The 15771-nt window shown below is 37.5% G+C and overlaps 1 protein-coding gene across 7 annotated transcripts in view; it reads right to left on the bottom strand.

Moving 5' to 3' along the window:
- Window positions 1–15771, bottom strand: part of SMC5 (structural maintenance of chromosomes 5) — a 117790-nt gene that overhangs the window by 87342 nt on the left and 14677 nt on the right. For all 7 annotated transcript variants that reach the window (XM_061425518.1, XM_061425520.1, XM_061425521.1 and 4 more), the window contains one exon: window positions 11906–11958. In XM_061425518.1, the coding sequence (XP_061281502.1) occupies window positions 11906–11958 (53 nt within the window). The remainder of the gene's footprint in view (window positions 1–11905; window positions 11959–15771) is intronic.

Below are 15771 nucleotides of genomic sequence, written 5' to 3'. Positions count from 1 at the left end.
CAAATGAAAGTTATGTTTATACTATACTGTAGTCTACTAAGTGTACAAAAGCATTACATCTAAAAAAATAACCTACCTTAGTAAAAATATTATATTTCTAAAAAATGCTAACCATCATTTGACAATGCAGGGTTGCCTCAAAACTTTAATTTGTATACACATATCTGCAAAGCACAATGAAACAAGGTATGCTTGTGTTTTTTAAATGGAGATATAATTCAGAAATCATAGAATCCACTATTTTAATGTGTACAATTAATGTTTTTTTTAAAGATGATAAAATTTATGATTTTAGCCATTTTTAGGTGTCAGTTAAGGGTGTGTATCAACAGGGGTTAAGTACATTCACAAAGTTATGCAACCATCACCATCATCTAATTTCAGAATATTTTTATCACTCAAAAGAAGAGCCCATACCTGTTTAACCAGTCACTCCTCATTCTTTCCTCCACTCAAACCCCAGCTACCACTAATCTATTTTCTGTCCCATCTATTTACTTATCCTGGACATTTCATAGAAATGGAATCATGCAATATGCAATCTTCTGTGTCTAGTTTCCTCATCAGCCGTAATCTTTGCAACGTTTACCCAAGTTACAGGCTCTATCAGTCCTTCAGTCCTTTGTATGGCTCAATCATGTGTTTTGGTATGGATATATCATAATTTGTTTAGCCATTTTTCAGGCAATGGACATCTGAGTTATTTATAATTTTCATCATTAAAATTAGGAAACAGCTACATTATGCCAGTGAGCAATCATTCTCTAGAACAGTGACTGGACCAAATACTTGTATTTAAATTTTAATAGATACTGCAGAATAGGATATAGTGCCTATACTCCCACAATAGTGCATGACAGGAGTCTCTTTTCTATAACTTCATATGATTGAACTTTATTTTATATTTTTCTAAGCTGAGAGGAAAACAATCTTCATCTTGATCTCCTTTGTAACTAGTGAGATATAGTCTTTTTTTTGTATATATTTGTCATTTATATTACTTTGTATTAAACTTCTTTGCTTATTTCCTTATTAAGTTGTATATAATTTTTACTGACTTAATGAGATATTAAAATCTCAATCATTTTAAGACATGTACATATTATCTGTGCTGAAAATGTTTCTTCCCATCTGTCACTCATTGTTAACTATGGCGCCATTATTTTGGGCTGAATTTTTATGGAGCCTAAATTTCCTGTCTTTTTTTCTCTTCCAGGCAAGGTTTTACAGGGCTCATGCTGCAGCATGAGGGAGTGAAAACATGAGTATGGTACCCATGCTCACTCCAAAAGAGGAGCTATTTGGGTCCAGGTAACAACAGGGGCAGATTATGTGGGCTGGGCAGGAGGTATAGCTTAGACAATCTGCCCGCCACCCTGCCCACCACCTTGGTGGTGCTGTATGCAAGAATCACACACAGTGCCCTGCTTTTGCTACTGGTACTTCTGTTGATTTATGGCTTTTTCTGTATCTCACTGTTTGTAACTGTACCAACTTCCATGTAGGCAATTATTTTCAGTCCTATCTTATAGTTTCTCTGTATTCTGTTGCTTCAGGGGATATCTGTCCATGTTCAAGTATTCTGAGAAATGGTCCCAGGTCCCAGCATATCTTAAGTGAAGACCAGCTATCCTCAGCCTACCTTTCCACATGGTTGGGCAGAGGCCAAGCAGTTCTGGGCATCAAAACAGCCTTCTCTTCCTTCGAGTTTCTTCTATCTTCCTTTATATGGTTATTGGCTATCCTGTTTTACTGAGTAAGGTCTTTCCCTTTCCTGAGATTTAAAAAATATTCTACACCATTTTTCTATTCTTTTTAAACCCACATATTTTTAAAAGTCTAAAGACTTTTAAAATCAAGATTTTACTTATGTACAGGATTACCTGATAACGGTCTAAATTTATCTGTTTTAAACAATAGCCAATTATTTCAACTCAGTTTGAGTAATTTATGTGGTAAGCCATGTCCAACAGACTCTTTGTGAACCCACGGACTGCAGCCTGCCAGGCTCCTATCTATGGAATTTTCCAGGCAAGAATACTGGAGTGGGTTGCCATTTCCTTCCTCAGGGGATCTTCCTAACTGAGGAATTGAACCCGCATCTCTTTCATCTCCTGCCCTGGCAGGTGGATTCTGTACTACTCTGCCACTTGGGAAAGGAACCTGAAATGTCAGGTCCAGCTATCAAGGTAAATTAGATGTGGTCAAACAGGAGATGGCAAGAGTGAACATCAACATTTTAGGAATTAGTGAACTAAAGTGGACTGGAATGGGTGAATTTAACTGAGATGACCATTATATCTAGTACTGTGGATAAGAATCCCTTAGAATACATGGAGTAGCCATCATAGTCAACAAGAGTCCAAAATGCAGTACTTGGATGTGATCTCAAAAATGATAGAATGAGCTCTGTTCATTTCCAAGGCAAACCATTCAATATCACAGTAATCCAAATCTATGCCCCAACCAGTAATGCTGAAGAAGCTGAAGTTGAATGGTTCTATGAAGACCTACAAGACCTTCTAGAACTAACACCGAAAAAAGATTCCATTTTAGGGGACTGGAATACAAAAGTAGGAAATTAAGAGATACCTGGAGTAACAGGCAAATTCAGCCTTGGAGTCCAAAATGTAGCAAGGCAAAGGCAACAGTTTTGCCAAGAGAACACACTGGTCACAGCAAATGCCCTCCTCTTCCAACAACACAAGAGAAGACTCTACACACGGACATCACCAGATGGTCAACACCAAAATCAGACTGATTATATTCTTTGCAGCCAAAGATGGAGAAGCACTGTACAGTCAGCAAAAATAAGACCGGGAGCTGACTGTGGCTCAGATCATGAACTTCTTATTGCCAGATTCAGACCTAAATTGAAGAAAGTAGGGAAAACCACTAGACCATTCAAGTTATGACCTAAATGAAATCCCTTACAATTATACAGTGGAAGCGACAAGTAAATTCAAGATTAGATCTGATAGAGGGCCTGAAGAACTATGGATGGAGGTTTGTGACACTGTACAGGAGAAAGTGATCAAGACCATTCCAAAGAAAAAGAAATGCAAAAAGGCAGAATGGTTGTCTGAGGAGGCTGAGAAAAGAGATGCTAAAGGCAAAGGAGAAAAGGAAAGATAATTCCATTTGAATGCAGAGTTCCAAAGAACAGCATGGAGAGATAAGAAAGCCTTCCTCAGTGAGCAATGCAAAGAAAGAGAGGAAAAAATAGAACAGGAAAGACTAGAGATCTCTTCAAGAAAACTGGAGATACCAAGGGAACATTTCATGCAATGATGGGCTCGATAAAGGACAGAAATGGTATGGACCTAACAGAAGCAGAAGATATTAAGAAGAGGTGGCAAGAAAACACAGAAGAACTGTACAAAAATATTCTTCATGACCCAGAAAAACATGATGGTGCGATCACAAAACTAGAGCCACACATCCTGGAATGTGAAGTCAAGCGGGCCTTAGAAAGCATCACTACAAACAAAGCTAGTGGAGGTGATGGAATTCCAGTTAAGCTATTTCAAATCCTAAAAGATGGTTCTGTTAAAAGTACTGCACTCAATATGCCAGCAAATTTGCAAAACTCAGCAGTGGCCACAGGACTGGAAAAGGTCAGTTTTCATTTCAATCCCAAAGGAAGGCAATGCCAAAGAATGCTCAAACTACCACACAATTGCACTCATCTCACACGCTAGCAAAGTAATGCTCAAAATTCTCCAAGCCAGGGTTCAACAATATGTGAACCATGAACTTGCAGATGTTCAAGCTGGATTTAGAAAAGGCAAAGGAACCAGAGATTAAATTGCCAACATCTGCTGGATCATCAAAAAAGTAAGAGAATTCTAGAACTTCTACTTCTGCTTTATTGATAACGTCAAAGTCTTTGACTGTGTAGATCACAACAAATTGTGGAAAATTCTTGACTAGATGGGAATATTAGACCACCTTACCTGCCTCCTGAGAAATCTGTATGCAAGTCAAGAAGCAACAGTTAAAACCAGACATGAAACAACAGACTTGGTTCAAAATTGGGAAAGGAGTACGTCAGGGCTGTATATTGTCACGCTGCTTAAATTACATGCAGAGTTTATCCTGTGAAATGCCAGACTGGATGAAGCACAAGCTGGAATTAAGATTTCCAGTAGAAGGATCAATAACCTCAAATACGTGGATGACACTTATGGCAGAAAGCGAAGAACTAAAAAGCCTCTTGATGAAAGTGAAAAAGAACAGTGAAAAAGCTGTCTTAAAACTCAGCATTCAAAAAACTAAGATCATGGCATCTGGTCCCATCACTTCACGGCAAATAGAGGAGGAAACAATGGAAACAGTGACAAACTTTATTTTATTGGGCTCCAAAATCACTGCAGATGGTAACTGGAGCCATGAAATTAAAAGATGCTTACTCCTTGGAAGAAAAGCTATGACCAACCTAGACAGCATATTAAAAAGCAGAGACATTACTTTGACAACAAAGGTCCATCTAGTCAAAGCTCTGGTTTTTCCATTAGCCATGTATGGATGTGAGAGCTGGACAACAAAAAAGGCTGAGTGCCAAAGAACTGATGCCTTTGACCTGTGGTGCTGGAGAAGACTCCTGAGAGCCCCTTGGACTGCAAGGAGATCCAACCAGTGAATCCTAAAGGGAATCAGTCCTGAATATTCATTGGAAGGGTGATGCTGAAGCTCAAACTCCAATCCTTTGGCCATCTGATGTGAAGAAGTGACTCACTGGAAAAGACCCTGATGCTGGGGAAGACTGAAGGCAGGAAGAGAAGGGGACGACAGAGGATGAGAGTTGGATGGCATCACCAACTCGACTAATGTGAGTTGAGCAAGCTCCAGGAGTTGCTGATGGACAGAGAAGCCTGGTGTACTGCATTCCATGGGGTTGCAAGAGTCAGACTTGACTGAGCAACTGAACTTAACTAAAACCTGGGAGAGTGAAAGTCACTCAGCTGTGTCTGACTCTTTGTGACCCCATGGAGTATACAGTCTATGGAATTCTCCAGGCCAGGATACTGGAGTGGGGAGCCATTCCCTTCTCCAGGGGATCTTCCCAACCCAGGGGTCGAACCCAGGTCTCCCACACTGCAGACGAATTCTTTACCAGCTGAGCCACCTGAGAAGCCTGCAGTAATTTATACCCCATGCTTATATAGCCACCTTTATATACCTTTACATAGCCACCTTACATACCACCTCTCATAAATTAAACTCTTGTATGTGTTTAGAACTGCTACTATTTTCTTCCTTCTGTTCCTCTAATTTTTCTGTACTAATATCATACTATTAACAGCTTTATTAACTTGACAGCTACATGTAAAAAGTGAAATCTGAACATTCTCTAACACCACTCACAAAAATAGACTCAAAATGGATTAAAGACCCAAATGTAAGGCTGAATACTATAAAATAAAACTCTTCAGTTCAGTTCAGTTGCTCAGTCATGTCCGACTCTTTGCGACCCCATGAATCGCGGCACGCCAGGCCTCCCTGTCCATCACCAACTCCCGGAGTTCACTCAGACTCACGTCCATCGAGTCAATGATGCCATCCAGCCATCTCATCCTCTGTCGTCCCCTTCTCCTCCTGTCCCCAATCCCTCCCAGCATCAGAGTTTTTTTCCAGAAAAACATAGGCAGAACACCCTTTGACATAAACCACAGCATTATCTTTTGGAACTGATCTACAGTAATGAAAATAAAAGCAAAAATAAACAAATGGGACCTACTTAACTTGAAAGCTTTTGCACAGCAAAGGAAACTATAAACAAGACGAAAAGACAATCCTCAGAATGGGAGAAACTATTTGCAAATGAAGCAGCTGACAAGGGATTAACTTCCAAAATATATAAATGTTCATTCAGCTCAATATAAAAAACAACCCAATCAAACAGGCAGAAGACTTAGACATTTCTCTAAAGAAGACATATAGGTGATCTCAACAAACACATTTGAAAAGATGCTCAACATCACTAATTATTACAGAAAAGCAAATCAAAAGTATAATGAGGTATCATTTCACACTACTCAGAATGGCCATCATCAAAAAACTCTACAAACAATAAATGCTGGGGAGGTGTGGAGAAAAGGAAACACTCCTATACTGTTGGTGGGAATGCAAACTGGTACAGCCACTACAAAGAACAGTATGGAGATTCCCTAAGAAACTGAACACAGAATTACCATATGATTTACACTATTTAAAAGAGCCAAGAAATGGAAACAACCTAAATGTCCATCAACAGAGAAATGGATAAAGAAGGTGTGGTATATATATATACACAATGGAATATTACTCAGCCATTAAAAAGAATGAAATAATGCCATCTGCAGCAACATGAATAGACCTAGAAATGATCATACTAAGTGAAGTAACTCAGAGAAAAATAAATATCATATGGTAACACATATGGGTGGAATCTTAAAAAAAAAAAAAAGAAAAAAGTGATACAAATGAACTTATTTGCAAAACAGAAACAGACTCAGATTTCCAAAGCAGATTTGTGGTCACCAGGTGAGGGCATGTGGGGGAAAGGGATAAATTAGGAGTTTAGGATTAACATATACACACTACTATATAGAAAATAGATAATCAACAGATCTCCTATTTGCACAGGAAACTACTCAATATTCTGCAATAACCTATATAGAAAAAGAATTTGAAAATGAATAGATATATGTATAACTGAATCACTTAGCTGTACAGTGATGGAACTGACACATCGTAAATCAACTGTACTCCTATGTACAATAAAAATTTTAAAAAGCTTTATTGTTCATTTTAACATCTGTTACACAAATGTCTTATTCATGATTGTGCTTTTTCAAAACTTCTTGGGTTTCTGGCACATTTATTCTTCCAGATGAACTTTATAATCAACTTATAAACTGTTGAGACTCTCACTGGAATTTTATCAGATTTATGCATTAGTGTGGAAATGACTGACATGCTGATGATGATTGTAATTTTACATTTTTAGAACATAATAAGCTTCCCCATTTATTCAGGCCTTAGTTTCATATCCTTCAGTAAAATACCATTATATTTTAGTACGTTGAACATAATCTCTTAACTGTTTCCTTCCATGTGGGCCTCTTTCTCATCTCTACATAAATTTTAAAAATTTCCAACAATTTTTGAATAAAAAGAACATTTCTTTACATCCCATAAAATGACAGGGCTGTTAGGTATTTTTTAAGAGCTATTTCAGCTATGAAAATTCAATAACTTTCTATAAACATTCCAAAAAATGATCTAAAAATCATCTAAAGAATGCACATACTGTGCATATGTTTTTTATGTATAAAAAAACTAAGTATATACATGAAGGATATACTGCTTTCATCTTGGAGAGGAACTCTCATCCATCAGAAATTGCTGCCAAGAGCGGTAGACTTAGAATATCTAGGTTAAGGGAAAAGAATACTATAATGAATTATTGATTTCTGCCATAAGGGAGGGAATAGAAAATGGTGATATAAATGCCAAGTTTTTGCCATACATGAAATTGACCAAACTATTAACAAAGGTTGTTTCTAGAAGTGGAATTGTCAAGAGGGCCTTCATTTTCATCTTTTTACAACCCTAGATTAAGTTTTTTCTTTTTTCCTAACAATCAAGTATTTTGCTTTCAAAAATCAGAAAAAAAAAAAAAAAACAAAAACCACAAAACTTCCTGCTGGTCCAGTGGTTAAAAATCTGCCTTTTAATGCAGGGGATGCAGGTTTGATCCCTGGTCAGGGGACTAAGAACCCACATGTTGCAGAGCAACTAAGCCAGTGCACAACTACGGAGCTGGAGCCACAAATAGAGAGACTGAGTATCACAGTTACTGAGTCTGCATGCTACAACTAGAAAGAAGCCTGCATGCCTTAACAATGATCCTGTGGGTACAACTGAGATACAGCCAAATAAATAAATATTTCTGAAAGATAAAAAAAGTGCTTAAGTTTGTAAAAATACTGCAACTTCTTAATGAATAGTGAATACTTAATAGTGGTATGGAGATACCATATGGTGGTATGAAATAATACTCCCGTATCTCCCATAAATTTCATTATTTCATTATCTCCCATAAATTTCTAATTTCTAATGAATTTTTCCAGAAAAAAAGTTCTTACAATTCAGGTTTTAAAAGATGCATTAAAGAAAAAAGAAAACTTACTTTTCTGGATGAAGTATTCCTTAAATATTATTTCTAATATTAATGTCATAATATAGTATTATACCACTGATGCTGAAGTTGAACAATTCTATTAAGATCTCTAAGACTTTCTAGAACTAAACAAAAAAAGATGCCCTTTTCATCATAGGTACTGGAATGCAAGAGTAGGAAGTCAAGAGATACCTAGAGTAACAGGTAAGTTTGGCCTTGGAGTACAACATGAAGCAGGGCAAAGGCTAACAGAGTTTTCTCAAGAGAACACACTGGACATAGCAAACACCCTCTTACAACAACACAAGAGATGACCCCACACACACACACATCACCAAATGGTCAATACTGAAATACGACGGATTATATTCTTTGCAGTCAAAGATGGTGAAACTCTATACAGTCAGCAAAACCAAGACCTGGAGCTGTGGCTCAGATAATCAGCTCCTCATTGCAAAACTCAGGCTTAACTTGAAGAAAGTGGGGAAAACCACTAGGCCATTCAGGTATAACCTAATTCCAATCCCTTACAATAATACAGTAGAGGTGATGAATAGATTCAAGAGATTAGATCTGGTAGCCAGAGTTATGAAGAACTATGGACAGAGGTTCATAACCTTCTACAGGAGGCAGTGACCAAAACCACCCCAAAGGAAAAGAAATGCAAGAAGGCAAAATGATTGTGTAAGGAGGCTTTACACATAGCTAAGAAAAGAAAAAAAGCAAAAACGCGAAAGGGAAAGACATACCCAACTGAATGCAGAGTTCCAGAAAATAGAAGAGATAAGAAGACCTTCTTAAATGAACAGTGCAAAGAAGTACAGGAAAACTTTTCAAGAAAACTGGAGATATCAGGGGAATATTTCACACAAGAATGAGCATGACAAAGGACCTAACAGAAGCAGAAAAGATTAAAAAGAGGTGGAAAGAATACACAGAAGAACTATACAAAAAAGGTCTTAATGATCCAGATAACCAAGATGGTGTGATCACTGACCTAGAGCTTGACATCCTAGAGTGAAGTCAAGTGGGCCTCAGGAAGCTTTACTACAAACAAGATTAGTGAAGGTGATGGAATTCCAGCTGAGCTATTCAAAATCCTAAAAGATGATGCTGTATAAGTGCTGCACTCAGTATGTCAGCAAAATTGGAAAACTCAGCAGTGGTCAGAGGACTGGAAAAGGTCAGTTTTCATTCCAATTCCAGAGAAGGGCAGTGTCAAAGAATCTACAAACTATTGTATAATTATGCACATTTTGCATACTAGTAAGGTTATACTGAAAATTCTTCAAGCTTGGCTTCAACAGTATATTAACTAAGAACTTCCAGATGGGTTTAGAGAAGGCAGAAGAAACAGAGATCAAATCGCCAACATTCACTGGATCATAGAGAAACCAAAGCAATTCCAGAAAAACATCTACTTCTGCTTCATTGACTATGGTAAAGCCTTTGAATGTGTGGATCAAAACAAACTGGAAATATCTTAAAGAGATGGGAATACCAGACCACCTTACCTGCCTCCTAAGAAACCTCTACGCTGGTCAAGAAGCAACCTTTAGAACCTTTAGAAACAGTCAGAACCTTTCATGGACTGGTTAAAACTTGTAAAATGAGTACCACAAGGCTGTATACTGTCAGAGATCAAATTGCCAACATCCGCTGGATCATCAAAAAAGCAAGAGAGTTCCAGAAAAACATCGATTTCTGCTTTATTGACTATGCCAAAGCCTTTGACTGTGTGGATCACAATAAACTGCGGAAAATCCTGAAAGAAATGGGAATACCAGACCACCTGACCTGCCTCTTGAGAAATATGTATGCAGGTCAGGAAGCAACAGTTAGAACTGGACATGGAACAACAGACTGGTTCCAAATAGGAAAAGGAGTACGTCAAGGCTGTATATTGTCACCCTGTTTATTTAACTTATATGCAGAGTACATCATGAGAAACGTAGGGCTGAAAGAAGCACAAGGTGGAATCAAGATTGCCGGGAGAAATATCAATAACCTCAGATATGCAGATGACACCACCCTTATGGCAGAAAGTGAAGAGGAACTAAAAAGCCTCTTGATGAAAGTGAAAGTGGAGAGTGAAAAAGTTGGCTTAAAGCTCAACATTCAGAAAACAAAGATCATGGCATCCGGTCCCAACACTTCATGGGAAATAGATGGGGAAACAGTGGAAACAGCGGCAGACTATTTTTCTGGGCTCCAAAATCACTGCAGATGGTGACTGCAGCCATGAAATTAAAAGACGCTTACTCCTTGGAAGGAAAGTTATGACCAACCTAGATAGCATATTCAAAAGCAGAGACATTACTTTGCCAACAAAGATCCATCTAGTCAAGGCTACGGTTTTTCCTGTGGTCATGTATGGATGTGAGAGTTGGACTGTGAAGAAGGCTGAGCACCGAAGAATTGATGCTTTTGAACTGTGGTGTTGGAGAAGACTCTTGAGAGTCCCTTGGACTGCAAGGAGATCCAACCAGTCCATTCTAAAGGAGATCAGCCCTGGGTGTTCATTGGAAGGACTGATGCTAAAGCTGAAACTCCAGTACTCTGGCCACCTCAGGCGAAGAGCTGACTCATTGGAAAAGACTCTGATGCTGGGAGGGATTGGGGGCAGGAGGAGAAGGGGACGACAGAGGATGAGATGGCTAGATAGCATCACTGACTCGATGGACATGAGTTTGAGTGAACTCCGGGAGTTGGTGATGGACAGGGAGGCCTGGTGTGCTTCGATTCATGGGGTCGCAAAGAGTCAGACACGACTGAGCAACTGAACTGAACTGATAGAGTACATTATGAAAAATGCTGGGCTGGATGAATCACAAGCTTGAATCAAGACTGACAGGAGAAATATCAACAATCTCAGACATGCAGATGATATCACTCTAATGGCAGAAAGTGAAGAGAAACTAAAGAGCCTCTTGATGAGGATGAAAAAGTGAAAAAGTTGGCTTAAAACTCAACATTCAAAAAACTTAACATGATGGCATCCAGTCGCATCCCTTCATGACAAACAGAGAGGGGAAAAGTGGAAGCAGACTTTATTTTCTTGGGCTTCAAAATTACTGCAGACAGTAACTGCAGCCACAAAATTAAAAGACACTTGCTCCTTAGAAGGAAAGCTATGACAAACCTAGACGGCGTATTAAGAAGCAAAGATATCACTTTGCCGACAAAAGTCCTTATAGTCAAAGTTACAGTTTTTCCAGTAGTCGTGTATGAATGTGAGAGTTGGAAAATAAAGAAGGCTGAGCACTGAAGAACCGACGCCATAGAACTGTGGTGCTAGAGATGACTCTTGACATTCCCTTGGACAGCAAGGAGATCAAACTAGTCAATCTTAAAGGAAATCAACCCTGAATGTTCATTGGAAGAACTGATGCTGAAGCTCCCATACTTTGGCATTTGATGTAACAGCCAACTCATTGAAAAATACCCTGAGCTAGGAAAAACTGAAGACAAAAGGAGAAGGCGGTGTCAGAGGATGAGATGGTTAGATCATCAACTAATTAGACGTGAATCTAAGCAAACTCCAGGAGATAGTGAAGGACATCTGGGAAGCCTGGAGTGCTGCAGTCCATGGGGCTGCAAACAGTCAGATATGACTTAGCGACTGAACAACAACTGTAAACACTGTGTTATTACTCTTGACTAAAGTCATCAGGAATGCATAAACATAAACTAAGAAATTATGCAGAAAAAAGTGGTTTCAGTACTTTTAACACTTACAATTCAATTTCAACCATGCCTTTGGAACATCCTCTCTTCACAAAAAAGCCAACCTAAGATATAAAAAAAGACAAAGTGAGCTGTGTGGTGACATTCCCAGGTGAGATATAGCAAAAGTCATTATTATTTGTCAGATCAAGATTCTTTCAATAACTATTCTGTACATTCACTTACTTCACTTTCTAACTGTACCCTTTCCAGATTTAGGCTCCTCCACTGTTTCCACTCACAGATGATAATATTCTAAGCTACCAGTATTTTAATATTCTAAGAGTTATTGATCTTTCTATGCATTTAAGAGCCTCTTACAAACTTCATGACAAAGCTATTAACAATAAGTAGTGCAGAGCAAAAATCTGAGGCCAAGTTATCGAGCTCCAGACTGAGTACTTCTATGGAGCTGCACAGATTAAATATTAATAATCACTCTAATAGCACCCATCCTGCTATTAATTAGTATACACCTATCACCAAGCACTTTTTAAATAATCCAATAAATATAGTAAATACGATTTAAGTGAGCACAATTTATATCATAAAATAGATGTATTTAAGCTACTTTCTATATGTATGTGAGTGTAAAGTATGAAAAAAGACCCTGGACCTAAAAAAATCAGATTGGATCTTGAATCAGGCTATAATTAAGTAATACTCAAAAAAGGTGGGAAATACACCTTGCAAATAATTGTTTTTTTAATAGTGGTAATGACAATGATGATGACAATTATAACCACAACAGTTAACATTTATTAAGCATTACTATGTTTATGTTCCAAGCACTTGATACACAATTTTCTCATTTAATACTCATGAGCAAATTTATGAGATATGTATTATAACCATTTTACAGATGATGAAACTGAGAACCAGGAAGATGAAAAAGAAAGTCTATTCCTGTAACAAGAAAGTACAGTTTAATGATCAAGAGTACAGGCTTCAACATAGACCATGTCTAGTTCAAATCTCAGCTCTGCCATATACAAGCTGTTTCACCTTGACTGGGTTACTTAACGTCTCTGTTTCAGTTTTTTCATAAATAAGGAAAACAATGGCATTTTTTTAGGAGTGGGGCATCTGCTCATTAGGTTGTAATAACTGAAATACTTGTTACCAAATGGAAGAAATTAAAAAATTAGAAGGCAGTTATTATAAAGTATTTGTACCAGTGGTGCAGAAATGCTTATACTAAATTTTTATATTGCATTTAAATAAAAATACATTAAAATTTTTTTGCTAAGAATTTGGACATCCCCTGAACATATCTGTGGATACACAAATGTCTGCAAGCTGTCATCTAAGAAAACTGCACTTCACAGCTTCCTTTAAAAAGCCTACCACTCAAGGGTAAGGACAGATGTATCTTCATGACAAAAATAAATAAGAAGGTTGGTGAAAATTGTTACAGCCCAATCCATTCTGACTAAGGCAGCCCTTGGAATACAATCCAGACCATTACAGAGAGAGAATGATTTAATAAACGGTTTCTGACAATTTAAAAAACTACATATAGGGAATTCCCTGGCAGTCCAGTGGTTAGAATTGGCACTTTCACTGCCAAAGGCCTGCGTTAGATTCCTGGTTGGGGAACTAAAATCCCACAAGCTGTGCAGTGTGGCCAAAAAAACAAACACAACATAATATTAATAAAAATCTGAGTATGTCCTTGGAAATTATCTACTCCAAACCCTGTTCTCTGAAATAAAAACTGAATTCCAGACAAGTAACTGGTTCAGGTTACAAAATTAATCATTAATAAATCAGTATCTTTTCTATCTCATAAATGCCTCTCTTATGGCATTAAAAATTTTGTTTTGAATAGGTTATTTATAATGTTAAGGGGTATAGAAATCAATCTTGTAACCTACATTAAATTTTGCTGTTGTTTATTCGCTAAGTTGTGTCTGACTCTTTTGCAACACTATGGACTGTAGCCAGCCCAGCTCCTTCTGTTCATGAGATTCTCCAGGCAAGCATACTGGATTGGGTTGTCATTTTCTTCTACAGAAGATTTTTCTGACCCAGGGATTCAACCTGCATCCCCTGCGTTGGCAGGTAGATTCTTTATCATGGAGACACCATGTAAGCCGGCACATTAAATATTAAGCCTTGCTTAAAAACCTGTAATATCACTTTGATTTATTATAATATTTACAGTAGTTTAGAAAAATAAAACAATCATTTCAAGTTTTAAAAATATTTTACAGTCAAGTAACTCAACTTTTAGACTTTCTTTTTAAAACATGTTTTCATGTGAAATATATACCAACAGTATATACAAACTTCATGAACTGTTTAGAAATAATAAAACAACCATATATCTACCAGTTTAAGGAACTGGTCACTAACAGTGTATCTGACATTCCTTAATTCATACTAATTGCATCCTTTTTCTCTCAACTAATGGGGAAGAAAGAGGGAAAGGAATAGTTAGGAGTTTGGGATCAACATGTACACACTGTTATATATTTTAAATAGATAACCAATAAGGTCCTACTGTATAGCACAGGGAACTCTACTCAATGTTATTTGGCAGCCTGGATGGGAGGGGAGTTTGGGGGAGAATGGATACATGTATATGCATGGCTGAGTATCTTTGCTGTCCAGCTGAAACTATCACAACATTGTTAATCGGCTATACTCCAATATAAAATAAAAAGTTTAAAAAATGAAACAACAAATGTAATCTCTAAACTGATTTAATTAAATGGCAACCCACCCCAGTGTTCTTGCCTGGAGAATCCCAGGGACAGGGGAGCCTGGTGGGATGCCGTCTATGGGGTTGCACAGAGTCGGACATGACTGAAGCGACTTAGCAAGCAAGCAAGCAAACTGATAATTCCTTTACTTTTGTTTTGTACTGTATGAGACTCCAAATGTTTTTGACTGTTCTAGAAACAAACTCACATTACGTGTATTTTTCCAAGATGGTATTTTTCCTTAAAATTATGTTTTTGATATTTAACCAGTGAGCCAAAGTTTGTTTCTATTGTCATATAATATTCAATTGTATTTGACTATTCCAGAATTCACTGCAAACAATACTTCTGTAAGTATTTCCATGATTTCACCTAGTATAAATGCACAAAAGCTGACTAGGGTACCTAGAAAGCAGAATTTTTGAGGCACTGGATATAAGCATTTACAGATTTACTAGGTAATACCATAGCACTTTCCAAGGGGGTTGTACAAATTCATATTCCCACCAAGAATGCATCAGAGTTTCCACTGTTTTATATCCTTATAAGCACATGGCACCAATGGAATTCTGGTGGGTCTGATAGATATACCTTGCTAGGGCTAATGTGCATTTCTCTAATAACTAATGAAGTTGAGCATCTTTTCATGTCTGTAGGAATGTACTGGTTGTCTGGGTTGCCTCTTGACTGTGAGACATTAAAGCGGATCTTTTGCTCACATGTCTTATGAGTTGTCATTATTTTGCTTATTATATAGTCTGTATATCAATCTTGTTTTATGTGCTATATATACATGCTCCCAATTTGTGACTAGTCTTTTCTCTACAAGGTGTCTTTTAGATGAACAGAAGTTCCTTAGTTTTATTATAGTTGAAATTATCAACTTTTCCCTTTAGGTCTATACTTTAAGACATTTTCTTAACCCGAAGTCACAAAAATATTCTCTTCTACTACTGATGTCTTCTAAAAACTTCCTGGTCAATCACATTTAGATATTTAATCCACCTGGAACTAATTTTTGTTAAAGTATGAGGAAAGGACTCAATTTCATCTTTTCCTATACCAATACCCAGTTGTCTCAGTACCATTTTCCGTCTCTTCCTCACTCACCTACAATGTCAGTTCTGTCATAAATCAAGTTTTTACTAAGCTTTGTATCTTAGCTCTTTA

Source organism: Bos javanicus, chromosome 8 (assembly GCF_032452875.1).
Source record: "Bos javanicus breed banteng chromosome 8, ARS-OSU_banteng_1.0, whole genome shotgun sequence".
NCBI classification, from domain to species: Eukaryota; Metazoa; Chordata; class Mammalia; order Artiodactyla; family Bovidae; genus Bos; species Bos javanicus.
The sequence above is the reverse complement of the archived record's forward strand: the minus strand, read 5'-3'. Positions and strand labels throughout refer to the sequence as shown.